This window comes from Bos taurus, chromosome 19, assembly GCF_002263795.3.
Source record: "Bos taurus isolate L1 Dominette 01449 registration number 42190680 breed Hereford chromosome 19, ARS-UCD2.0, whole genome shotgun sequence".
In the NCBI taxonomy this organism is placed as follows: Eukaryota; Metazoa; Chordata; class Mammalia; order Artiodactyla; family Bovidae; genus Bos; species Bos taurus.
In genome coordinates, this window is record NC_037346.1 from 37,585,918 (window position 1) to 37,613,020 (window position 27,103).

General features: G+C 45.0%; 2 protein-coding genes across 3 annotated transcripts; one reads left to right on the forward strand and one right to left on the reverse strand.

The window, feature by feature from the left end:
* The first annotated feature begins 1,531 nt into the window (after window positions 1-1,531).
* On the forward strand, window positions 1,532-10,491 carry SNF8 (SNF8 subunit of ESCRT-II). 2 transcript variants are annotated; one of them, XM_059877839.1, is made up of 8 exons: window positions 1,532-1,683; window positions 2,037-2,087; window positions 4,050-4,188; window positions 5,014-5,118; window positions 5,723-5,795; window positions 6,745-6,886; window positions 7,735-7,809; window positions 7,969-8,815. In XM_059877839.1, exons 1-8 carry the CDS (start codon window positions 1,630-1,632, stop codon window positions 8,077-8,079), a joined length of 750 nt encoding a protein of 249 aa, XP_059733822.1. In that variant the 5' UTR covers window positions 1,532-1,629; the 3' UTR covers window positions 8,080-8,815.
* UBE2Z (ubiquitin conjugating enzyme E2 Z) lies at window positions 10,327-25,587 on the reverse strand. The gene is made up of 7 exons (NM_001205486.1): window positions 25,250-25,587; window positions 23,043-23,115; window positions 20,905-21,092; window positions 18,500-18,611; window positions 16,000-16,112; window positions 14,863-14,953; window positions 10,327-12,464 (listed from the first exon to the last, which is right to left on the reverse strand). The coding sequence occupies exons 1-7, from the start codon at window positions 25,570-25,572 to the stop codon at window positions 12,294-12,296; spliced, it is 1,071 nt and encodes a 356-aa protein (NP_001192415.1). The 5' UTR covers window positions 25,573-25,587; the 3' UTR covers window positions 10,327-12,293.
* Window positions 25,588-27,103: the final 1,516 nt, after the last annotated feature.

A 27,103-nucleotide genomic window follows, 5' to 3' on the forward strand; every position in this document is an offset into this window, starting at 1 on the left:
ACAAAGAATCAGACACGACTGAGCAACTTTCACTTGGTGCCCCCATCTCATCAGTTTTACCATCCCACCTTAATATGTTCTGAATTTGTCCCATTCTCGCTATCCTTAAGGCCACCATCTTAGTTCCCCCCTTACCATTTCTTCTTTGGACTGCTACAACTGACTCAAAAATTAAGTCTAGGTTGTCACTAATTTTCCTGTAACAAAAATTTATTACTACTCTCTGATTTAAGAAACCTCCATTGGCTCCTCCAAACCTCTACTGGCTCCTCCTTTGCAAGACTCAATAATGTTATGGAAATCACCTACTTTAAAAAAAAAAGTGAAAGTGTTAGTCGCTTAGTCCTGTCTCCCTCTGCAATCTCAAGAACTGTAGCCCGCCAGGCTCTTCTGTCTATGAGATTTTCCAGGCAAGCACACTGGAATGGATAGCAATTCCCTTCTCCAGGGGATCTTCCTGACCCAGGGATCAAACTCAGGTCTCCTGCATTGCAGGCAGATTCTTTACCATCTGAGCCACAAGGAAAGCCCTTGGAAATCACATATGGAGCTTTCTAAACACACAGAAAACTGATTGTATCACAGACCTGATGAATAACAAACACAGCTGATATTCATGAGCTTTGTTCTTTATTTTCTGGCTTATTTCTCATAACTTCATGAGTAGGTATTACTCTTTCACAACTGTGGATGGAACACAAGTGATTAAGGTATTTGCCTGAAGTTCCCTGGTGGCTCAGCGATAAAGAATCCGCCTGCCAATGCAAGAGACACGAGTTCCATCTCTGGGTGGGGAAGATTCACCTGGAGAAGAAAATGGCAACCCACTCCAGTAAATCCCTTGGACAGAGGAGGCTGGCCGGCTATGGTCCATGGGGTCTTGCGAGTAGCACACAACTTGCGGCTCAGACGGTAAAGCGTCTTGCCTGCAGTACGGGAGACCCGGGTTCGATCCCTGGGTTGGGAAGATCCCCTGGAGAAGGAAATGGCAACCCACTCCAGTATTCTTGCCTGGAAAATTACATGGACTGAGGAGCCTGGTAGGCTACAGTCCATGGGGTCGCAAAGAGTCGGACACGACTGAGCGACTTCACTTCACTTAAAGAGACTAAACAACTGGATCATATGTAGTGGAAGCTACGAGCTAGATAAACTAATTTCAGAGTCCAAATTCTTAACTGTAAGGCATTCCCCAGTCAGAAGCTCTGAATGATTCCAAAAGGTAAACCCTATTAGCATAGAATGGATTGCTGTATGCTTGATACGGAATCCTTGGTATCCAACTCAGCGTACGGCACTCGGCAGACATCCAGTGAGCAGTGGCGGACCTCCACCTGGAAGCTGGGGTGGCAGTTGAGGACGGCCACAGGAAGTTAAGAGGATCCGAGGAGTACACGTGGGTGGGAACACCCGGCCGCAGTTTTGCAGCTCCTTCTCGGCGCAAGAGGCGGGGCCGCTGGGCCCCTGGCGGTGGGCGATATCAGCCCCGCAGCCGGAAGTCGGGACGTAACTTCCGTCGCGCGAAGATGACGTACGACACGCGCTTCCGCGTCGGGGAGCCGGTGGCGGATCCCGGGAAGTGGAGACCCGGGGTCCCGGCAGCGGGGCGGCCCGCGGGCCACGCCGGGGATGCACCGTCGTGGGGTGGGAGCTGGCGCCATCGCCAAGAAGAAGCTTGCCGAGGTGAGGGGAAGAAGGCGGACCCACAGCCACCTCTGACTCGCGAGAGACAAATCTCTCCGAGCAGAGCTCTATACCCTCAAATAGCCTGCCGAAAGAATTTGACGCGGGCTTCTCGGATCCCGGGGAGCTGAGTTTCTCCAGCTTCCGGTGGATTGGAATGGCACCATCCCCAGACCCATCAGTCCTTTTCCCCACGCCCCTCAATTTGATTACAAGGGAGTCGTCTGTTCCCTCCTCTCCCTAAGAAAAACCATTTGCGAGACCCTCCTCTTTTCATACTTCTGCGGAAGCGATACAAGTGGGAGCCCCCAGCATCCATTCTCTCAACTCATCCTGGTCTCTTTGCCTGACAGGCCAAGTACAAGGAGCGAGGGACTGTCTTGGCTGAGGACCAGCTGGCCCAGGTGAGTAGGTTGGAGGGCTCCAGGTAGCAAGAGAGATCCCACGAGGCTGGGCAGGACCCCTCTGATATAAACCAGAGTGTCTGAATCAACCAAAAATAGAGTATTTGGCAAATCCTGATTTCTGTGCTGCTCAGATCATTTAGGTGACTTGCTAATAACAACGATAGCTGACATCTTTGAATGATTACCTACTTTCAGCATCCCAGGCATATGTCCATTTTCTTTAGGTACGCTGTCTTTTTCATTCCTCTTGACAGTTCTATCAAGAAAGAACTCTGTTCTTTGCAGTTTAGAATTGAGGGCGCTGAGGTGTTAAGTGCTTTATCCAAGGTTACATAGATAGTAAGTGGTAGAAGATTTCACTTGGTAAGTAAGTGGTAGAAAACTTAAGCCATGTCAGTGGCTGAAGATTTCCTATTGTGTGAATGCTTCAAATTTGATTATTAGGCGCGTCTTTGATTTGGGTCTTTTGAGTTTTTACTTTAAATGCCAAAGAATAACATGGAAATATTGCCTAACCTCTGGCACCCACCACCATCACATCTAGGTGTGTACCAGAAGTGTGTGACAGTGATGAGGGTGTGGTTCCTACAGTTTCCTTCTCTAGTATTTCCTTCTCTGTACATGCTCTCTAGTGTACTCATTTATTTTTCCTGGTGAAGAAAAGGAGGCAGTACGGCAGGGAAATGGGGCCCTTGAACTGAGGAAAGTAGGTAGACACAGGCTGTGCTCTTCAAAAAGTCCCAGTCATAGAGGGAGATCAACTGGAAATGGTGACTATAACAACATACACATTTTTAATAGGAGAAAATGAGAGGAGATGCTGGGCCAGGAGTGGTTATTCTTGGTGGGTTGAAGATAGGCTTTGTTAATTAGGGAAAGAGGAGTAATGCAAATAGGAAATCAGAATAGCCCCTGAAGCTAAAAAGAATGTAGCTTTAGAATGTAATGTGGTAGACTGTAGACTCAAAACCCTTCCTCAGAGATTCTTTATCCAGGGTTATCCTCAAGGAGGTCCTTGACCCAGAGATTCAACAACATGTTGATTCATGCCAGGCTTGCTTACTCCCCTATCTAGCTTTTCTGTCAGTTGCTGAAGATTTCCCACTGTGTGAATGCTGCAAAATTGATTATTAGGTGCATCTTCAATTAATTTCATTAGATTTTTAAAAATGATTTTATTTTATATTGGCATATAGTTGATTTACAATGTTCTGTTAGTTTCAAATGTACAGCATGTTGTGTCAGTTACACAATATCTATTCTTTTTCAGATTCTTTTCCCATATAGGTCATTATAGAATATTGAGTAGAGTTCCTTATGCTATACAGTAGGTCCTCGTTTGTAGGTCCTTCAGTTTAATAACATTCCCCACCCCCCCGGGAAAAGGAAAAGCACTTACAACATATTATATAATGAGTTGTTAAGAGAGTAAATCCTAAGAGTTCTTATCACAAGGAAGAACGTTTTTTTTCTATTTCTTTAATTTTGTGTCTGTATGAGATGATGGATGTTCACTAAACTTAACTGTGATCATTTCATGATGTATGTGAGTCAGATAATTATGCCATATAATGCCATATATACAGTGCTATAAGTCAATTTTATCTCAATAAAACTGGAAGAAAGTGAACGAATGAGTAAATACGAAATTTTTTAAAAAAGAAAGAATGGGAAAGAAAAAATTGTTAGATGCATACTGACTTTAGAACAGAAACACGTAGGGAAAAAAATGTGTATTTTAGAATTGAAGCAACGTTACAGCATCTTGTTTCTGTTATAGCAGAACTGTGAAGGAGAGGCAGGAAAAAAAAGGAAGGGAACAGTTAACAGTATAATGGTAGTCCTGAAGACAGTAGGTTATTTCAGCCTTTGCTGTGCCACTGGCCCGGGGACCTACTCTTGGCATTTAGTTATCATTTGGTTGGGTTGCCCCTAACCTTCCCTTTGTTCATCCTGCAGATGTCAAAGCAGTTGGACATGTTCAAGACCAACCTGGAAGAATTTGCCAGCAAACACAAGCAGGAGATCCGGAAGAATCCTGAGTTCCGGGTGCAGTTTCAAGACATGTGTGCCACCATTGGCGTGGATCCTCTGGCCTGTAAGGAATCTGTAGGGGTACAGTGTTCTAGGGTTGCTAAGGGACAGAGCTCACCTAGTTGTCATCACTGTTGCTGGAACATCTTCTGTAAAGGCTTACAGGGAGATCCTAGCAGGATAGGGAGTACCTAGCAGGATAACTGAATGTCCAGTTTGATGGGAACGATGGAGAGGTTGGAGTGCAGGCTGAGTGGACAGTGTACATGATCTTCCCTGGAATGACGTGCTCTAAAACTTTTTTATGACTTTTTTCCCTTTATTAAAAAAAATTTTAGTTTTGATAAAAGTGGTATGTGTTTCAGTCAACAAAGAAAATAAAAGAAAATGAGAAAGAAGTCTTTTGACCCTGCCTGTTATTGCAGAGATAAAGTATGGTTAAGGTATATTTACTTTCTAGACATAGAAAGTAAATCATATTCACTTCATCATATTTATAAATTATTTTTTAAAGATATACGGGATTATGCTGTAATTACTACTTTATAACCTGCATTTTTTACTCAATAAAATATCTCCAGTGGACTTTCGAATACCAGGTCTGCTTATACTCTTAGCTTTGTCTAGACCATATATCCCATTGTATTTGACTCTGAGCCAGAGATATCAGCCAAATAGAACTGCTTTTTAGATTGCCCACCTTTAAAACTTTCTGAACCTGTTGTTTAGTAGGAATAACCAAGAGTCAGATGGTGTTGAGTATCCTGAGTCCAGAAGGGCTTAACACTGGGCAGAGAAGACTGCTCATATAGTAGATGTTTTAATCTAGCTTTGAAAGAAAAAGTTGTTAACTAATGAATAACCTAGCTGTTGTTTTTCTGTCTTTTAGCTGGAAAAGGATTTTGGTCTGAGATGCTAGGCGTGGGAGACTTCTATTACGAGCTGGGTGTCCAGATTATTGAAGTGTGCCTGGCCCTGAAGCACCGGAATGGAGGTGAGGGTGGTTGAATGGAGTCCTGTGGACTGGGCTTTGGGTTTCTCTGAGAAAGAAAAAAAAGTCTTGAAAAATGATCTTTCCAGTCTGGCAGTCTGCAGGCCAATAAGGTCTTGAGAAGCTGTTTGGTCCTGAGAAGCACATTAGTGCTTCATGCAGTTGAATTCATGGCTGGTCTCCATGGCCAGCGGTAAACATCAAGGATTCTCTGTATTCTCCAAAGGTCTTTGGTCAGGAAAGCTTAGCTCCTAGTTGTTACAGAACATATAGGGAGGTAGAAAATAGGCCTTTCCTCCTGATAGATGATATGTCTGGATTATGATTTTCTCATTAGTAACCATAGGCCTGCTCTGCTTCTCCAAGGTGTGGTGATGTCAACGGAGTCTCTGTGCTACCCAAAATGTGACCTTCAAAATGGTCATCCAGTGGTGTCATCTTAATAAGCATACTGAATGGTCTTAAAGCTTAAAACCAGTTAGAAATCACTGGCTGTAGACACAGCCCTGGTGTCAAGAGAACATTTATAGTTTTTCAGATATGATGCTGACTTTTTTAAGTCATAAAGGTAATCCTTCAACTGCTTTCTGTCCCCCCTCTCCAATAGGTCTGATAACTTTGGAGGAACTGCATCAACAGGTGTTAAAAGGAAGGGGCAAATTCGCCCAGGATGTCAGCCAGTAGGTTTTGTCTTCCAACCTCTTGGAGTATAGAAAGGTCTTTAAAAATCAGGTGGAAATCTTTTCTCCTTACTGTTTGTAGATCTAGGTTAGTTTAGAAATCTTTTATTCCTCTTTATGATCAGAAGAAACATTTTTATTTTAGAAAACTGAAAAGAGATATAAAAAAAACCAAACCACCCATTGTTTCTCAGCTGAGAGATTATAACTATCAAACATTTTGACAGATTTCCTTCTAAGCATGCATAAATATGTCAATGTGTGTGTATGCACACACATTTTTTTTAATAAACATACTTGAGGGAGTGTATACTCTTGACATTATTTGTGGTCAAGGAGATTAGAGCAGGCACTGAGAAAGGCTGGGGAAAGGAGTTGAGCTCAGAAGATGGGGTCTAAATGGCCCTGGTTCACTAGCCTTTATACATGACTCCAATTTGAGAAAAGGTGAAAAAAGCTAATCAGTATGTAGACTGCATATGTGGTCTGCACATTTTCAGATGTGGGTTATCTTTTCTAATTTCAGTTAATTGTCAACTAAGAAATCAGAAAATCGAACACTGCTGGGTCTGAATTTCCAGATGGCAGTAATCAGCTGGGTTGCCCCCTTTCAAATGGATAAGCATTCTGTATTTTGCCATGGTTCACACTACTCCCTATTAAGTTCAGCTCGCTTATTCACATGTCCTGATGGGCTCCTGGAAGCATGTTTTTTTACCTCTGGTGTTGGAATGGCTTGCTGAATGGAAAGCCTGACTCCTCTACCATCTCCCTTGAATGTCCAGGCACCATTTGGTGCACTTTAACCCTGCCTTTTTACCAATGTAGTTAAATGTTGTACAGACATGTGAGTCTTCCATCAGGGTATCCTGCCTAGGGCAGAGCTGAAACTGCATTGTTGCTAGGTCTGGTCTGCCAGGGATCTTTATGCAGCTCTTCCTCACCTCAGAGACGACCTGATCAGGGCCATCAAGAAACTAAAGGCACTCGGCACTGGCTTCAGCATCATCCCTGTGGGTGGCACTTACCTCATTCAGTCTGTTCCTGCTGAGCTCAATATGGATCACACTGTGGTGCTGCAGCTGGCAGAGGTACTAGTGCGCCTTCTGAGAGAGTGTGTGTGTGAGTGTGCGCATGCATGTGCATGTGTGTGCATGACAGTCTAGGAAGGTATTTTCTGATCTCCTCCCCACCATCACTCATGCGTTTGCTGAAACTGTCTAACGGATGCACTACTCAGACCTGTGCTTATTTAGCAGATGTTTATTGAGCAGCTACAGTGCAAAGCACTGGGCCAGGCTGGAGGGGCAAATAAAGATGGGTACCACATAGTTCCTGCTCTCAAAGAGCTCACATTCTAGTGGAGTAGTGGACAGACATGCAGACAACTAACTGAATATCCTTGGTGAACAGATTTTTTTGATGTCTTTGTCCTGTTCCTTAATAGTGCCTTAAGCTGTACCATCTTCCTTCAGATCCTTATCATGTGTTTAGGGAAGACACGTTTTCAGTGCTATAATGGAGACTAGAACTGAACAAGGGAGGGGGCTTTTCTGGGTTGGGGAATGGTTCGGGTGAGGCTGGACAAGGGCTGAATTCTTAATTATTTTCAATTATGATCAGTTTTGATGATCATCATTCCTATCAGTTAATCATTCTGAATCTTTGCCATACTCTCGAGTTTGCTGATAAAAGTCTACATTAATATTTAGTACCAGGGATTCTACTTAAGACTGAGCACCTCAGTCTGCCTACCTCCCTCATCCTGAAAATCACTTCTTACTCTCTGCTGGGACCTCTAAACATTCTTTTCTGTGCTCCCTTAGGCTTTACCCAAGGGCAGGTCCCCCTACTGTCTGGATAAATTACTTGTCCCTGGGCAGATGCTGGATTCTAAGGGAAAGCACACACTTAACTCAGTCCCCATTCCTTCCTTCAGAAAAATGGCTATGTGACTGTCAGTGCTATCAAGGCCAGTCTTAAATGGGAGACGGAGCGAGCGCGGCAAGTGCTGGTACGTGACTTTTGGAATGGTTGAGAAAAGATGGGCCCCAGACGGGAGGAGGTGGGTAGACAGGTACCACTCAGGCAAGGGCTGCAGCTTCTTTCTGCTGACTTCTTGCCTTGAAGGCTGTTGCTACCACACAGAAGTAATCCCAGTGTTTCTCTGCAGATGGCACAGAGAGGTAGAACTCACAAAGGGGCTTCGAACACTGGCACACAGGTACAACCAGCCTGCCACTGCCACTGGGGAGTCACCAACACCTTCTCTCATGACCTGTAGAGCCTGGTCAGATGGTTAATGTGGTTTGACTAAAATTAGCAGTGGATACAGAGTGAAGGGAATTATTAACTGATATTAGATTTCTGTAATTAGTACATTTATATATAGTTTTATATATACAAGTTTCCTGGTACTAACCAAAGACTAGTGTGAAGAGAGAGTAGCATGAACATGTAGGAGCCCTGGCTTTCAGTATCCTTACCCAGGCAGTTAAATTAAAGACTTAACTTCATCTGTGAAGTGGGGATGACATAAACATTTAATAATATTGGGTCAAACCAACCCATCTGGAGCATATTTCCAGTTACAGGAACTATGAGTCCATTCTAATGCAGACTTTCCATTAACTTTTCCAAAAGGGTTTCCCTGTCTTGTAGCTGTCTGTTACCCTGTAAGTTAACTGAAAGTTAGTGATCTCCATTTGTTTTAGGGAATGGAGTTAGTGATTTACTCAAGGCCATGTAGCAAATGTTTCTGTGGCCCTACCTTCCTTCCACAACATCCCCCTTTGTCATGATCCTCTTTCCCAGCAGCACAGATTAAGCAACTTGGTAGTATTTCTCACACAGGGGGAAAAGATCTAGGTTAAACACATCATTCCAGTTTGGCTGTGTGGATATGTGAAGGCACTCTTGTAGATTTAGTTTGAAAACCCTACTGAAGCCAAGATAGGTTTGAGGGTTATATACCCTACTTTGTGGAAACTCCCCTTTCTCAACTGACTTTTTCCTTTTTCCACCAGGAACACCTGCTGAAGGAAGGGCTGGCTTGGCTGGACCTGCAGGCCCCAGGGGAGGCCCACTACTGGCTGCCAGCTCTTTTCACTGACCTCTACTCCCAGGAGATTACAGCAGAGGAGGCCAGAGAAGCGCTCCCTTGACTGGGAATGAAGTGGGCACAGCATCAGGCAGGGAGAAGAGGGAGGAGCTGGTGGTGAATAAAACCTGGACAACTTTGTTTTAAAAAAGAACCAAAAAAAACCCCCCAAAAAATTCCAAGTTTTTTTCTTCCCCTAATATTCTTCATTTATTACTTTATTATTTTTTTAAAGTGCCTTCACATTGCATTTTTATTGGAGAAAACCTTGTTTATCCACTAAGGATAACCTGAGTAACAGAAAACAGTGAGCACATATAAAATGACTTGCACAGGTCATCTACTATAAGGTCACGGTAGAGCCGGGCCTAGAATGAAGGCTGTCTTGTCTCCTGGCTAAGACAGTCTAGTCTCTGTAGCCTTGAAACATAAATTCTAGTCTGTTAATTCCAACCCCTTCCTCATAAGATGTTCCTTATCTCAAATGAGCAGACCCTAATAGGCCAATAAACATTCACTTTCCCTCTTCCAGCTTCATCTGTAGAAGTTCCAGCTTATGGCCGCAGACTCGGCTGTGAGTGTTAAGGAAACACAGGTCAATGGTTGTTAGAGGAAAGAAAATGGAATTTGAGGGGAATCAACCAATAGTGGATACAGTATTTCTCAAATTCCTGACTGACTTTCCCTTCTATACTGATCACCAGGTCCCTCTAGCATTATTGGTGGGAATCACTTATTGAACACCCGTGAGACACCCAGTTTTATATACCTTTTATATAGTCCTCACAATGGTAAATGTCAAATAGGTGCCCTAACCTTTCAGGTGAGGAATCTTAATTGACAGGGGCCACCTACCACCTTAAGCAGAGCTCAAGTTAGAGCCTAGGCCAACTAACCCCAGAGCCCACACTTGCCTTTATCTAGCTTTGCATGGCACAGGTTAATAGATTTTATATTTAATGTCTTCCTATACAGATGGTCAATCCAGAGAAGCCTCTGTACCAGAAAGCAAGAGCCTTCCATAGCGAATAGAGAAGGTGATGAGCTGGGTGGCCAAAGTTAAGCTCTGTCTTCATGGTCTTTAATTCTAAATTCCCCAGGGTTGGTTTGCTGTCAGAAAACTGAAAACCCAATGGTTTGGGATATCCACATTGACACACCTTTCCCTTACCAAGGGGATATATAGTCTGAGCCTGTCTCTAGCTCTGCCTGTCCTTTAGGACATGTTCACTTCCAGAATAGGTATTTCTTTGGAAGCAACTGAGACCAAGGTGGCATTCCTCTCCTTGCCTGCCAAAGTTACAGCCTCAAAAAAAGGACTGTATTTCTGATGGATGGAAACTTCTTGTCATTAGCAGTCCTGCTTCCACACCATATCACGTAACCCAAGTTTCTGGCTTCCGATGAGCACTATCTTTATCCGACAGTTTCAGGCCTAGGTGAAAAGTTTGTCAAAATGATCACATTCTTCCTTTTACACAAACCCTCCCACACCCACAGGCGCTTCCTCCTTCTGCCAAAACAAACTTTATTGCACCAAAAAGGAAAAAAAAAAAATTCATTTATGTACAGTCAGATATAAAGACATCTCTTTGACTCCTGTGCATATATATTCCTCAACTCAAGATTTAGGGCGTAAAAGTCAGGCTGGTATGCCAGACATGCTCTGCTCATGGCAGGGCCAAGGAGGATTGTCACTTGAAAGTGGGAACACTTAAATGGATGACAGATGACACTGGACCAACAGACCAAGGGCATTCTTCCAAGCCCTGTACTAGCGCTGGGAATGGAAGAGGGAAAATTGGAAGCAGGGTCCCTTTTTGAGTCTCCTTGTGAAAAGACCCAGCCTTTAGGTACTAAGCTAAACCTCCATCCCCCAAGCCCACTTACTGTCCAGTTTTTCTTCCTGCCCTCCCAAGTAGGACATTCTCCATTGTGCCCACCCTCCCACCCCCCACCCCTGGGAGGTCCCATGATCCACAAGGCAGAGGCCTCCCTAGCAGCGGGCAGAGCAGGTACGAATTACCAGTATCCTCCCCTTTACATGTGGCTGGATACTGACTGAGGCCCTGTGTCATGCGGCTCACTGTTAGCCCACTGGGAGCCCTAACAGTAAGAATCTGGAAAGTACAGGAGAATACATCAAAACCGGGAAGGATGGGTTCCCTTGATGCCCAGTATCACAGGGCACCTAAAGCACATTTTTCTGAGCCAACCAGCTAAAGGATCACTGCAGCTAAATACAGATAAGAGAAGCAACACAGCCAGGGAAACACCCATCAGTCAGTGACAGAGCAGCTGGAGGTGAGGGGGGTGGAGAAGGGGAGGAGTCTTCAGAGTCCCAGCCCCCATCCCCTCTGCCATTGGCTACCCTCGTTCCCCACAACTCCCTGGGCTTTGAAGTGAGGAGGTGAGACTACAGGCTGAAGTGAGAATACACAAGGACAGCCAAACAAAATACAACAGGACTAGCATCAGCCTCCTCTCTGTATCCCACCCCCTGGAGAAATACCCTCATTGTGACTAGTATTTAATGAAAAATCTGTTAAAGAGACTATTTTACGTAGTGGCTCTAATCCCATACACACAGCAGCTGCTTGTGTTGGGGACTTTTCTAATCAGTGATTGTGGGAACAAATGGCATTTTCAGCTTCTTACGGTGCCTGTGCAGGCTTTACCACGACCTTGGTTCAGTCCCAGTCACATTTGCCTTCTGTCTTAAATCTAAAATGGGTGAGGGAATGGGGGACACAGGAGAAAGGTGCTCAGGTGCTAGGTAAAGCTTACTCATCAGCAGCCTAGACTCCACCACTGTTCCTTCTCTTTGGTCTGTCTAGAACAGTGACTATAAATTAGGAAAAACTTTTATGCTGGCCCATGGGAAATAATGGGGGTAGAGGCAGGGAGGAAAAGGGTACTGGGGAGCCCTGCTTCAAGACTGCAGACAGACAGACAGACAACCACCCAGACTGCTGAAGTGTCACAGACAGCCCCCCACCCCAAGCTCCCTTCCAGATATCCCCATAAATCTTTTGGGAACACTCCCTCTAGGAATTGCAATTTCCATCTCCCACCTGTCCCTAAGGAGCTGGCCCTGTGGAGAGGTGTGTTGGTTTTGTTTTTTTTGCCAGAGGCCCTCGCCCTAGGTGCTTCTGCATAGGTACCTTGGCCCCTGATTCGGGATGAACACAGTCCCAGATGCTCGAGAGCCAAGGAGGTCAGATCAGAAACAGCCTCCCCTCTCCCACACCCTGGGATCCGAGCTTGCTTGGTTCTTGCCATCTTGCACGATGGCGTCACATTTGGAGGGAGATACACAGTGCCTCTCCATCTCTGGGGTGGGGGAAAGGGACTTTGCTGGGACTCTTGAGTTGGGGGAGGGGAGAGGGAAGCAGGGTCTAAACCCTCAGGCTCCCGTGCAGGTCTGTCTCTGTCCCAGATGAGCTGCTATCAGAGTCCATTTCGGTGTTCTCATTATGGAGCCTCTCCAGCACTTTCTGACGAATCAGTCCCAGGCGCATCAAGAGGGACTGGTAGTCAAAGTGGCCCCGTTTCTCTCCAAAAGGGTCCTGTGGGGGGGAAAGGAGACAATCGGGAAGGAAGATTCAAGTCTGGGTGGCTCACCCTAGAGAGACAGCTTTAGGCCCACATGAAGTACACACTCAACTTCTGAGCATGGGGAAAGAGGAAGGAATATTGTGGCATGTTCAACAACCAGACAGGTCTGGCTTGGGCTAACATTAAAACGTGTTTGCATTCCCCAAAAGCAAGCAAACATGCAAAAGGGGGACACACTAACAGGAGGAGAGAAGAGAAATTCAAGACGAGGACTGAATCATTAAGTATGGCGATGTTTTCAATTAACCTCATAAAACTATGAGAGGTTCTCTGTGGCTTAGATGGTAGAGTCCGCCTGTAATGCAGGAGACCTGGGTTCGATCTCTGGGTCAGATGATCCCCTGGAGAAGAAAATCGCAACCCACTCCAGTATTCTTGTTTGGGAAATCCCATGGACAGAAAAGCCTGGTGGGCTACAGTCCATGGGGGTCGCAGAGTTGGACCGAGTGACTAATACTTCACTTTCATACAAACTATACGAGGGAAAAACTGTCCTTCATTCCCTATACTCAAAAGGGAAATTTACTTTTCTAAGATCACAGGCAGGTAGAGAACTCAGGAATTCTGACTTCTGGATAAGAACCTGCCCTCCTCCCCAGGGATTAGTCACCACGTTCCTGTCCAGACTTTTGGGCATCACTCCAGTCCTTGTCCAGGGAATGCAATGGCAACCCACTCCAGTACTCTTGCCTGGAAAATCCCATGGATGGAGGAGCCTGGTAGGCTGAAGTCCATGTGGTCGCTAAGAGTCGGGCACGACTGAGCAACTTCACTTTCACTTTCATGCATTGGAGAAGGAAATGGCAACCCACTTCAGTGTTCTTGCCTGGAGAATCCCAGGGACGGCGGAGCCTGGTAGGCTGCCGTCTATGGGGTCGCACAGAGTCGGACATGACTAAAGCAACTTAGCAGCAGCAGCCAGTCCTTGTCATTCAAGATCAAAGATCACCAAACATCATGTGGAAAGGGGATAACTGTCCTTAAAGTCTCAGAAATAACTATGGATGGGGTGGAGAATATAAAAAAGGAATTAAAAATGCTAAATAGGGATTATGGCAGTAATGTAGCTGGGCCAAAGTTTACACAAATGGAGACCTCTTTCCTTGGCAGTTACAAAAAAGTATATGCTCCTTCCTCTCACATAACGCCTGCCTCTCCCACATAAACTCCGGCCACACTTCTGTACACACACTACCCTCACGATTGGGGCCAGTGGATGGAAAGCACAGTCTCGAGACTACAGCTTGCATTTTCCACATGTGAGGGTTATGGTCCCCAGAGGCTGAACTTCACACAATCTGGAGCTGTCAATTTCTCAAATCTTCCTCCTTTCATCACTGGCTCCATTTCCACCCACTCTCCTCTTCCCCAGATGCTGTTTTTCCTGCCCTTCCCTCATCAGAAATTGTTTTTCCTTCACAGACTATTAGAAATACTGCTAGATGCCAGCAAAGAGAATTCTTGATGGGGAACAAGCTACAGCATGCAGTATCCTCAGTGTACTCTTAGAAAAGTTTCAGGAACAAGTCAACCTTGAACTTGCCCTGTCTTCTGAGTTTAAATGGGGCAGGCAGGGAGGAAGTCCTTGAAGGAAATATAGGGAAACTACCATCTCTGAGGAGCACCTGAGGAAACAGGACATGTACTCCCATGGCTGGTGGTGTTGGGTGTGTGGAAACACAGACCAGAAAGAACTGGAAAAAACCTGATGACATCTTAGTCACCTAGCCAAGTCACCACTTTTCTATAGCAAGTAAAGGATCCAAAAAACACAGGACTGGTCCTTTAGGACAGGAGGATTCTCAACCTATTGCTTATATTTGAGTCTATTTACAACTTAGTTTAATAAGAACCTCGTCCTTTAAACAAGCCTGAATTCTACATTCTTACTGGAAGCAGAAGCACATTTCTGGCAGAGAATGAACAACTGGTTACCATCCTTGTAACAGGAATCTTTCAACAATAACAACTGCACACTCCATGTTTCCCTAACCATCCTTTCTCTTGGCACCCCTCTGAACTAGGGATGAAATTCCAATAACTGACTCTATGATCCCTAAATTCGGAGAGGGCTGATATTCTTAGTTTGAAAAGACTGCTCACCAAGATTGGAAGGAGTTCCAGGATAGAAAGTAGAATGATTCAGATTCTACTCAGGAGCACCTACTTTAGGCCAGGAACCTAGAACTAACTCCAGATGGCTTCACTCTCTTTGGGTCTCAGTGACTCAAATGCATCAGGTTCCTTTTGGTTCTGAATGCTATGACGATATGGACATCACCCTTGTTGGGGGGTTTAAATGGCCTGTTGTAAGGTCTCCGGAGCTAGCAGCAGGGGCTCTGTTGTTACCTGCATAGTCTGGCCTTGAAGGTGCAGGCGATCTTTGCAGGCCACCTCATAGAAGTCATAATACTCCAGGAAGGACTTCTCCATCACCCCTCTAGAAAACAAGCAGAGAAGTTGAAGTCAGGCACAAGAGGGGAAGGCACCACCGCTTCACCATCTAACTTTAATGCCAAATTAAGCAGCTAGAGTTCCCATGACCAGATTTGGTTTCCTACAAAAATCTTTGAATAGAAAATAGAGATTACTTTCTCTATTTTCCACTGACTGCCCATGGTTTATTTCCCTTAGATTTTAAGGATTTTAAGATGGGAGTGACTGTTAATACTGATCACCTGAACCCCAACCTCAACTCATGACTTGCCCAATCGTTTTCCAGAGGCCATCCCTAATCCCAAAGCTTATTCAAAATTCTCCTAGATACACCTGAAACACTGTACATGAACCCTGCTGCTGCTGCTGCTAAGTCGCTTGAGTCGTGTCCGACTCTGTGCGACCCCATAGACGGCAGCCCACCAGGCTCCCCTGTCCCTGGGATTCTCCAGGCAGAACACTGGAGTGGGTTGCCATTTCTTTCTCCAACGCATGAAAGTGAAAAGTGAAAGTGAAGTCGCTCTGTCGTGCCCGAGTCTTAGCAACCCCATGGAGTGCAGCCTACCAGGCTCCTCCGTCCATGGGATTTTCCAGGCAAGAGTACTGGAGTGGGTTGCCACATGAACCCTATATCAACCTAAAAAAGTAAAAGTAGCCCCTTCAAATCTTAGAAAAGTTTGTTTCATTAACTCATTGTTCATCTAGTTTTAACACCTAGAAGTAGACATGAACACTAAGAAATGGGTTTATTATGAAGTCCTCTACATCTCATTTGGCTGTGTAACAGTCACATGTCTTTAATATGTCCAGGTCCTCATCAAACAAGGGTTCCCCGAGGGCATGGACTACATCTTTCCCATCAGGCCTGGCACTCTCTCAAAACTGAGACTCTTTGAACTTCCTTTTAGATAACCCTTTGGTCACTTGCTCTTTAAAGGCATGAACCACATCTTTCCTTTTAATCTCCCACTGGACTTTGCCCCAAAGGTATGAACAAGCTAAATCTCCAAAAGGAATACCAAGTATCAAGTGGGCTCTCTTTACACATACCTTAAGGGTTCAGGGCAGGGACATTTTCCTTCCATCATATCACAGACTGCCACTCTGATGGTCTCATGCCGAATACATTCATTGTAATTTTTGCTGTCTCCTGGATGTCTCTCCTATAATGTGACAGATAGCACAGTATCCAAGTATAAAATTCAGGTAAAAAGAAAACCCAATGGGAAGAGACTTTAGATTAGTATACGGTATATGAACCAAGCAAATTAACTATGAGGATACCTTTCCCACTACATGGCAGACATGAGGAGCAACTAAGTATGTGAGACCACTCACCTCTCCCCATGCATACCCAACACCCATCCTCTGCTATGGATCACTTGACTATAAGTAGCAAACCAGATGCATCGAATTTCCCTAAGCTTGAAATGAACAGCCTTGCAGAAAGGATTAAGTGGGAAATAACCATATGTAAGAATAATGGTGGGACAAAAAGTTATAAATGACGCTAGGAGTCTCAACCTGAAAAACCTATAGATAGCAGGATGCTTCCTGGTTAACTCCTTTACATGCTTGTTGGTGCCACCATCACTGAATCAACTGTTATCTATCAGACGTAGAACTTGAAATTTTCAAAAGAAAAACTCCAAACTTGGTTTAGAGAGCTGACATGAAAATGTGAGAGCATGGTATCCCAACCTTTAACTCTTCCCTTGTTGCTCCCTCCTACCACCATCAATCAATGAGAGCCTTGGCCCTGATCAAAACATAAAATGAACAGGAAAGAGAAACGTGCTTTCAGCCTACTATCTCAGTTCCCAACGTGCATCAGAGAAAAATCACAAGGGCAATGTGGGATACTATAAACTTTTTGAGGAAAACAAGAGTATTCAACACTTGTGCAAACTCCATGCTAACTATTACCCTGAGGTAGCAGTTCAGTTTTAATACTGACCTGTATTACATTCCTGTTGATGACATACTATTTTTGTGAAGTTGGATTTTCAGTCTCTACTTTGATAAATACCAAGTACCATAAGAAAACAGGAGGGAAGAGAAATGAGGGTGGTGGCTGTGATCTGATTCCATGATTTTAAAAGTTGTGTGGCACTCAACAGGTGTACACATCCTATTATTAAGTCACTGTAGTCATCGGAGAAGGAAGTAAGTGATTTGGACCTAACTATTTAACAAACGGAAGAGTCTGGCATTTCTTTCTGCCTGGGAAACTGAAAAACCATCAAGACAAGAGGGTTCAATGAACCAAGAATGTTTGGTAGACTTAAGAATAAAAGTCACACACACACACAAAAAGAATAAAAGTCACGTCTTGAAAGTGACATGGGCTTCCTAGTGGCGCTAGTGGTAAAGAACCTGCCTGCCAATGCAGGAGAAATAAGAGATGCAGGTTTGATCTCTGGGTTGGGAAGATCCCCTGGAGGAGAGCACAGCAACCCACTCCAGTCTTGCCTGGAGAATCCCATGAACAGAGGAGCCTGGCAGGCTACAGTCCATAGGGTTGCAAAGAGTTGGACACGACTGAAGCAACTTAGCACGCATATCTTGAATTTCCAAACAATACGTAAAAATAAGCTCCTTGGTTAGCCAATGGGGTCCATTTCCATTTCTACTACTCCTGAAATTGCATTCACTATATGTTTGAAAGGATGGCTTAGGGCATAATTTTTGTTCATTCTTAAAGGGTATTTCCCTTTGTTTAGGTCTCCAAGGAATCACCAATGTTAACATTATCTCAAATAGTTTCAAAATGAATTAAGCTGTTTTAATCACCTAAACTGAATTATTATCCTTTGAGATATCAGTGGAATTCTTTTCCTGTGCTCACGAGTAACCCTGGAAGGGTCTCTGGAATAATGTAAAACTTTGGGCTCCTGGGACTACATCCTGATCTGTGCATCCTTGTGAAAGTTAACTAACTTCTCTGAGTCACAACTACCTCAGCTGAAGATGGGGATAACATTTATTTTGCAAAGGTAGTATGAGGATTAAGTGAGAAGTTACATATAAATGTTTGGCAGTGGCTGGCATACGGTACCCCCTTTGGAAAACATGAGTTTCCTCCACCTTTTCTTTGGCAGCACTGACTAAAATATTCTTGCTCTAGCCAACAACTGCTCCTTTGGCTCTGTAGGTAACAGTACTTCAGGATTCCAGAAGAAAGTCTGGCTCAGCAGCAGTCACTTGGGAGCACCTTAAAGGGATACTGGAGAATGGAGGCATACAGAAGAACCCACTGGCTGCAACCTTCCAAGGAAGATGTGGAAATCAATTTCCAAATGACTCCACTAACTTCCACATGGTAGATTAATCCAAGTCAATGGAAATAACTTGATAATGTTATTGTAATTTAGTAAAAAAAAAATTCATTATTAAGACACACACATGCCAGTTCCAACAGTGACAAGTTTAATACACTGGACTGAGCCAGGTCAAAAATGAAACAAAAACCCTCAAGCAGAGCTTTCAGATCTCTTAAAACCCTATATTCAATATTCTGCACTGCAGAGCTGGGCCCACCTGGCCTTACCTGCTCAAAGCCAGGTTCGTTGTGATAGGGGTTCTCGGTCATCAGGGATTGGATGGAGATGAGCACAGAAGAGATGCTCTGGGCTGGGCTCCAGGCAGGGCCGGTCCACGTACTGCAAAACACAGCAGAGGGGAGGGGAGCACGTGAGGCAGAGAGACGGGAAAGGCCACACAGAAAGACCAGTGTACAAGTGCCCTGGGGCCTGGCAGCACCATCGTGAGTGACTCACTTTCTCCTTCACTATGAATACTCTGGAATTTCCCAGCCTCCATCTCCTCTCATTCACCAGAAATCAGTCAACTGACTAATCCTCTTATCAAGTGGCACAAAAGAGGGTAAAGCAAGCATGGTAACTTTGAAGGGATTTTCTCAGGGCTAGGAGAGAAACAGTAGACAGGGGAGGTTCCCTTCATCAAAATGAAAGAAATAAGGTAAGAGAACAACTCCAAAGACAGTCTAAATGTTAACCTCTATGGATCTCAAAGGGCTTGCTTATTTATTTATGGGTGGTGATGGAGTCAGAGGAGAGAGAAGTTGAGCACAGAGGCAGAGAAGGGAGTGAAGCCATCGGTTAGATAGAGGCCATGTGATGGGACTGATGATTGGGGATCCAGTCTCTTTCAAGCCCCCAAAGATCGTCAAATTCTCTGAAGACTACATAACTCTGACAAAGGACGAAAGGAAATAAAGGACACTCCGAGAGCGTGGAGGATTTGAAAGTAATACATGAATAACATCTTCAACAACAGAGAAACACCAAAATTACTGCTCTTTCATAAACCTGATGGAATGGTGGGAGAAGGAGGGAAGCTTGGACATAAAGACATTTATGTTTTAGCTCAATTAATAGAAGAGATGGCACCTGAGCTGGAAGCTGAACATAACCTAAAACAGTACTGGCTTGTTCAAGTTAACTGGCCACTTCCTTCTCCCTGCTGGTCTTGAGAAAAGGCCAGTAAGTGATGAGGAATAGTGCCTCTCAACTTCTCTTCTCAGCTTTGCTCCCCCAGGAACCCTAGACATCACACTCTTTGAAGCTTCTAGTATGTGGGAACTGAAGTCAACAGGGTAAACTTTCAATGTCTTTTGTAAGTCAGCCCAATATTTTTTATAGTTAAGGAGGAAAGGAATGATGGTGATAAAGTGAATGGACAACTAAGTATGCATGGGAATATTCTCCTCTGATTCTTGACGGCAAATTTTCAAATTCAGAGTAGCTGCTTTTCCTTTCCATCCAATACTGTGTCACTTTTACTCCACACCCTCTTACTTCCCCCGTTTCTACTGTGAGCTGATGTTTGCTCAAAATAGTTTTATACTGGCCTAATGAAGGAAAACTTAATACAAACACATGCTCAAGAACAGCTTCTATACAGAAGCAACAACTAAATCTCCTTACCACTATGGGACACACATATCACCATCTTTCCAGCACAGACAATTCTCTAATGAGATAAAGGACTTCTTTAAAGACAATCTCCTTTAAAGGACTTTCTCACTGCCACAATCATGGAACATATCCCTACATTTGAGAGAAATGGGGATGAGGCCAAGTTTGTTTCAGCTGCCTTTTCCCTACACAAACCTAAAAAGTACTGGAGTGGACAGGAAGAAAGAGAACAGTATCACCAGTCTGGGCAACTTTCTTAACTTCAGTTTTTACTTGTTCTCTGACTCAGGGAAATTCAGATCACACTAAAAAGACCAATCCAGAATATGCTAGAAGATATTTTCTTTCTGAATTTTTAACCCCCAAAGGTGATTAAAAGGGAATGGATGAGAACTACATGAAACAAAATCTTGGCATCACCTAGAAACAAAAATGTACTCGAAACTTATTTCATATCTGGTATGATTTCCAATCTAACATTTTTTATTCAGTTGTTAAAATATAATAATCATCATCACCACCACCACTTCCTCCAAAGCCACTCACGAGAAACTCAGAAATAAGACATTCACACCCTTGAATGGCACAGGATCTGCAGCCTTTCTCAACCTGCTCAGAAAAGAATTAAGCCCTGATGCCCTAAGGTAGTGGTTCTCCAGCAGTCTGCACCAGAATCACCTGGAGAGCCTGTAAGACACACTGCTGGCCCTACCCTCAGAGCTTTTGATATATTAAGTCTAGGGTGGGGCCCAGATTCTGTACGGCTATAAATTTCCAGGTGTTACTGCTGCTCGGGGTGAACCACTTCACTAAGGCATCCATTGTACATCATAAATTCTGTTTTTTGCATCTAGAATGATAATAATCAAGTACCATCCAGGGAAGAATTGAGGAAACAGTCATTCCAATTATTTTCCATGTTCTGTGATTCAGATGAGAAACCCTGGTTGATAAAGGCTGGCCTAGAGTAGTATTTGCTGACAACCAACTTGGCCACTTAGGAGTCTCCTCTTACCCTAGAATACTCAAGCAGACTTTCCCATTGCGGTAGAAGTTGGGGTTAAACCTCACTGTGTTATTGCCCGTTGTCATCAGTTTGACCCGAGGTGGGTGGATGGGATAGTCGGGCGGACACCGAAACACGAACAGGAAGAAACCCCCTTCATAAGGAGTGTCAAATGGGCCTGTGATCAATGCATGAATCTGCAAAATAAAACCCCATCTCAAAATTGTGAGGTGATGTCCCATCCCAAACCCTCCTGACTTCCACTTGCTACCCACGCCAGAAGCAGGACCTTCATCTGAATCCATATTTCATATCCTCACCATGCAGAATCAATGGCCTGTGCTCACTCACACTAATATTTTTGGAATTTTACGAACCCCCACTACAGTGGAGTGGCATCTTACTCAGGGGTTACATTCTAAAGTTAGAGCCCAGGGTGAACATTGGATCTAGCCAAAAATCACCCTTGAGTGTCCCTTAAAGTATGTTTTCCATTTGGACTTTGCTGATCAGCATTTTATGTAACGAATAGAACATCAACATACAAAATATCACACACACCTGTAAAATATTATCCTAGCAATGTTTAAGAAATCAATACTTCTTTTTAACCGAGTACGAATATTTGGATTTGCCTAGGTTAAACGTGTACGATGCAACTCCACCCTCCAGTTATGTAGCACAAAGGGGAGGTAGATGAGCAGAAAAGAGGAAAGGGATCGGAGGCCACAACAACAGCGCCAATCACAGGGCAGAGCTGAGGTTTGTGATGGGGGCCTATGGTATCTGTTTCCTCTGCAGAGGATCAAACCTACTGTAGAGGATGTGGCTCAGGCAGCATCCAGCTGTGTGAAAGATACAAAGAAAAATGGGGAAACTCAGGGTCCACTCAGAGCCACAGACTATCCCCAGAACTTCCCCCAAAACCATAGTTTAAATAATAATAATAAAAATCAGCACTTAGAACTAAATTCTCTTCCTCCAGCTGTGATTATCAAACAAGATTTCTCTTCTCCAAGGGAGGAAAACCTTAACTGACTCAGTTATATTTCTTCATCTGCAAAGGCTCCTAGGCACTTAAGTCTGCTCAGAATTTAAACAGCAAAAGGAAAAAGAACCTGCAATCCAATGCCTCCATCTATAGTCCCCACCTTGTCCTGGTGGCATCCTTTGTTATCTTTTAGCCTTCAGTTCTTCGGAATAGCAAGCTCAAATGGTATCAACATGACATCAACTCTGGGGTCCCAGGGACTAGTATATAACACTGATATTTGACTAAGGACAAGATGTCCCAAGAAAAAATTTCCAACCACATAAAAAGGAAAATCTCAATTTAAAGGGAAACCTATTTAAAACAAAAGAGACACACAAAAAATACCAAATCTGAATTTTTACTCTAATTTCTTACAGTAAGAAATTTGGACTTGCCTAGGTTAAACATGTGGAAACTTCTATACTAGGAAATTTCTATGATACTTTATATGATAGAATTTTCATTTAAACAACACAAGATTTAGGTAATCCAATTTCTTCCTAATATCAGTTTAAGTGAAAATTCATCTCTAAGATAGAGTAATCAGTGACAGAGAAGTCTAGGTATTTTTGCCAGAGGAATTTAAGCTTTCTCTGTGTTTGTGTGTGGACAAGACAGGAATGGTCTTTGGGGTGGAAGGGATATTCAAAAGGATCAGTAAGGACAGGAGCCTAAACAAGGCCCTGCAACTACAAACACTGCTCACTCAAGCTTGCCCCATCCCCAACCATCTTTTCATCTGATTTACAGCACCACCCTTAAAGGTCAAGAATGGCAGGATAGGGGGAGAGTTGGGTGGTCAATAGGATGTTCATATAATTTATCACCCAAACTGGACCATTTTTGAGGGAAAGACAGCCCTATTAATAGTTAGGCTTGGACAATAGGCATAAACTGGGATTTTCCAAGCCAACTAGAACCCTTTGGCACCCCAAAAACAAATAACCTATTCAAGGCTCTGCTCCACCTCACTGTGTGACCTTGGGCAAGCCACTTACTCTCTTGCAGTTTTGATTTATTCACCTGTATAATCAAAGATGTGAACTGGATATTCTCTTTCAGGCTCTTTCAACTTTATGGCCCCAACTTCCCCAAACCCCACCAAGGTACATACCTTTGTCATGTCAACAGTATCAGGTACAACGAACATTCCTGGAGGAGGCTCCTTATAAATGGACATGATATCCCTGTATAACACCAAGAGGAAGTGGAAGGGAGTGAGGGAGAGGAGAGAAAAGGGGAATCCCTTGAGCAGGACAGTTGTCACCTCAATGAGGCCAGGGTTTGAGAAGGTGGTGCTTGGTACCACAAATGTTTGCACTGTCTTGTTGGCTGAGAAATCTCAGCTGAGGGAGTACTTGTCAGGCAAGCAGAGAGCAAATTATCATCAAAGGGGCATTGTTTCCTCAGGGGGAGGGTAGTGAGAGGGGGGAAAAAAATTCAGAGATCCCGATGGCATCAGATGTCACCCTGGAAAAGCCACATCCCATTTACTCTCACATCCTCCCACATGGCACTTCATTCACTCCCCACCTCCGAGATTCCCAGGTACTACTCCTGAATGCTAAATGAAGACTTTTCAGTTACTAGGAAGGCTTAATCAATTCCATTAAAAATCCAATTCTATAAACCACATAGTAGATCGTTGTTGGCATGTGGATTACATGAAGCAAGTGAGCTAACAGGGAGCAATAACGGCCTTTTTGCCCAGGAGACTAATAGGGTACAAATGTCTTCAGGCTGGGGAAGGGATCCTCTGAAATTGCTGAGAATCGCAAATGTGGAAGAGGACATGTAACCATTACTACATAAGATGAGAAAACTTCTAGGTCATAACTCATGAACTAGAATGGATCAGTTGTGAGCAACGGTCTATCTACAGAAGGACGTTCTAGTTGGAAAGTTTAGGGACTTGCTCTTGCAATGAGTTTGAGCAAGCTCCTGGAGTTGGTGATGGACAGGGAAGCCTGGCGTGCTGCAATCCATGGGGTCACAAAGAGTCAGGACATGAGTGAGTGACTGGACTGGACTGAACTGAACTGAGGATACACAGGGACATTAAAAAGTGCAAATAAGCAACAGAATAAAGGAAAAGAAGTATTGGTAGAACTGAGAGGTATGTTAGGATTGGAAGGCTGAAAATGGCCAAAGGAGTACAGGAGTTGAATGCTGAATTTAAGTTAGTGGTGGCAACCTCGATGGAGTTGGCAAACTGTGTCAGGCACTGGGCCAGGTACTTTACACACAGTATGCTCTTTAATTTTCAGAACAATCAGTAGGTAGAAACATCTGAAGGAACTTGGAATGTGGGGAATGTGATTACCCAGATGAGGATGACTGTGATGGGGGCATGGGGAGAGAATCTGGTTGTCAGCAAACAGGTTTCAGGATTGACAGTAACTAAAAAGCATTCCCTTTTCCTCTGTGATAGGTACTATACGCTAAACAATTTCGCAAAAACATTAACTATTAAATGATATGATCTAAGACCAGTCACCCAAGAAATAAGCACAGAAGGGACATGGACCTTTGTTCCTATATTTGAATTGGGTATATTGGCTTCAGAAAGTAAATCACATGACTCAGGGGAAAGACTACAGAAAACAAAAGTCTTGAGTGGGATATTACAAGCCAAAGTGAGACTAGGGGTGGGGGCTGGGTGTGAAGGAAGCTTGAGTTCCTGGAACAGGTGTGAGAGCAGACAGTTCTGGGATTCTAGAAAAGTGGTTCAAGGGAAGGCTGCGGGCATATGGGGGAACAGACCTAGACTTGGGGAGGGGACTCTGAGGAGGGGGTTTGAGGAGGCCGGGAAGAAAAACCCAGACTGGCCTGGAGTCTCAGCCCGGGCAAAGCAAGCTGTGTGTGTATTACAAACGGGGCTCGGGAGGAGACGACGCAGGGGACCGTTGGGTGGGGCCTCCCGGCAGCATCTAGCAAGGCTCGGGTGGGGAAGAGGGGAGTGAGGCGGTACAGAGGGCGGGAGGGGGTGTTACTGAAGCGCGAAAGGGTCGGGTTTCGGGCGGGAGGTCGGGTGGTGTGGGGGAGGGTGTCCGGACTGGAGACCAAGGGCTCAAGAGAGGTTACTGAGGGGCGGGGTCGGACCTGGACAGGCTAGGAGGGGCTTGGTGCTTGTGGGGCGGGGGGAAAGAGGACTTGGATCCCGAAGCTCCAGGTAAGCAAGACGTGGGCCTTGGAGTTGGGCCACCGCGAGGGCAGCGCGGAGGAGGCGGGGGTTGAGGGGGTGGTAGTGGGGAAAGGTGGGGGGGCGGGGAAGGTCGAGTCCCGGAGCTCGGGGCTGGGGGAGGAAAAACCCCGGCTCACCGCTTGATCCGGAGTAGACATTGCGGCGCGGTTCGCTCGCCGTCCCAGTCGGAGCTGAGTGTGGGGTCCCAGTGGCTAAGGAGCGCGGCCCCGTGGGCAGCGGCCGAGGGCGGGAGCCCCGGCAGCGGAGCCAGGCCGCTCCCCGGCCCCCCGGCCCCGCCCGCTGCCGCCGCCGCCGCCCACACATCCGGCAGGAAAGGCGGCCCGAACCCGCCGCCGCTGCCGCTAACACCAACAACACCGGTAACGCCGCTTGCCCCAGGGCCCGCCGCCCCGGCGCCTGCTGTCGCCGTCGCCGCCTCTTCAGTCGGACTCTCCGCCATCGCTCCTTCGCTTCCGGGACTGCTAGGCAGCACGTCCGCCGACCAGAGCGGCCGCTGCTCCCTCCCGCTCCTGCACCACCGAGAGCGGGGACAGAGTGTCCCCACCCTCGCTTCCCTGGCCCGGGCGGCGCTGGCTCCGCCCCTCCCCTCCCAGAGCAGCGAGAAGCGCTCTGCAAGAGCGTCCACCCACAGTCCTCCAGAGAGGGTGGGGGTCTGAGCTCGCCAGGCAAGAGTGTGTACTGGGCCTGCGCGCATCCCGCGCTTTGGGAGAGTGGGTCCTGAGGCCGGTTGGAACTCCTAGGTGTGGGTTGGGTGCCCAACTCTGAGGAATGTTTTGTTTTCAATCGTTGAAAGGGGAAGAGAGGAGGACCATTTACCACATTTAGGAACGCTACCCTCAGACCTGCGCAAGGGGGAGGATTGAGGCTCCAGCTTCTTTGTGGGGAGGCGCTGAATAGAGGAGTTGACTCGCTTAGGGCCCTTCCTGTCCGAAAGTCTGTGATTTATCCTTCCTGCACCCTCACTCACGGAGGGCGGGCTGCCATTGCCCCCTGCCTGCAACACAAGCAAGAGGAAGGAAGAAAGGAATCAGAAACTGCGAGTGGAAAAACTACCTCGTTTTAGAATTTATTCAATCTATATTTATGAAGGGCCTGCTAAATGCCAGGCACTTTTGCTAGGCGTTGCCATAGGGATATTGAAACAGACCTAGAGAAGCTTGGTTAAAAAAAAAAAAAAATCAAGCCTCCTGACTCCACGCTCAGCATTTCTTCCCACAAGTCTTTGAATATGCAGGACTCAAGGGGATGTGAGTTTAAATCCTGGAAGGATTTCTCAGGACTTTATTGAGATATGTAAGCTGAAAAAACACATGGGCTAAGGAACACAAGCTATCAAGAAAAAAAAGCCTTCCCTTTTCTTCCTAGCAAGAGTACAGGATCATAATCTAACACTCCTAGCGGGACCTGGGGCAGCACTGAGTAACCATACTGATATTTCTGCCGGAAAGCACATGAATATTCATACTAGTTGGTAATTTATGAATATTCATACTAAAACGAATAGCTTCACTTTATATTTTTGCCGCCAAATTTGTTTGTAAAAAGGAAGTCCTGTCTTCACAGTTTTGTGAATTTTCCAACAAGGGACTGTGAAGCTGAATGATAATAGCCAGCATTTATTGGGAATTAAAATGTTGTGTTAACATTTACTGAGTAAAAAGAAAAAAGAAAAAAAAAACATTTATTGAGTGCCTAATATGTGCCAAGGGCTTTATATACTTTGTTTTCTTTATTCCTTTCAACAAACTTGTGAAGTGAGTATTGTTATTAGTCCCTTCTGATAGGTGGCATATTGTTATAGCTTGGAACTCTCTCACACTATCACATTGTACCTTGTACTAATTATGGTATATAAAGGTACGACTAATTTGATACCTGTTGCTTTCTACTCCCCACCCCTGTTTCTTGGGACTTTAGATCATGTATTATCTATGAATCTAGCAGGGGCCCTGTCATAAACTTAGGTACTT

Excerpts from the sequence above, each read along its gene's own strand:
- SNF8 (XM_059877839.1), top strand. The coding sequence starts at position 1,630 with ATGCACCGTCGTGGGGTGGGAGCTGGCGCCATCGCCAAGAAGAAGCTT. Across the intron at positions 5,796-6,744 it reads TTCGCCCAGGATGTCAGCCA|AGACGACCTGATCAGGGCCA; the intron begins GTAGGTTTTGTC and ends TCCTCACCTCAG. Across the intron at positions 6,887-7,734 it reads TGGTGCTGCAGCTGGCAGAG|AAAAATGGCTATGTGACTGT; the intron begins GTACTAGTGCGC and ends TCCTTCCTTCAG.
- UBE2Z (NM_001205486.1), bottom strand. The coding sequence starts at position 25,572 with ATGGCGGAGAGTCCGACTGAAGAGGCGGCGACGGCGACAGCAGGCGCC. Across the intron at positions 23,116-25,249 it reads TGTCTACTCCGGATCAAGCG|GGATATCATGTCCATTTATA; the intron begins GTGAGCCGGGGT and ends GGTGTTATACAG. Across the intron at positions 21,093-23,042 it reads ATACTGTTGACATGACAAAG|ATTCATGCATTGATCACAGG; the intron begins GTATGTACCTTG and ends TTTATTTTGCAG.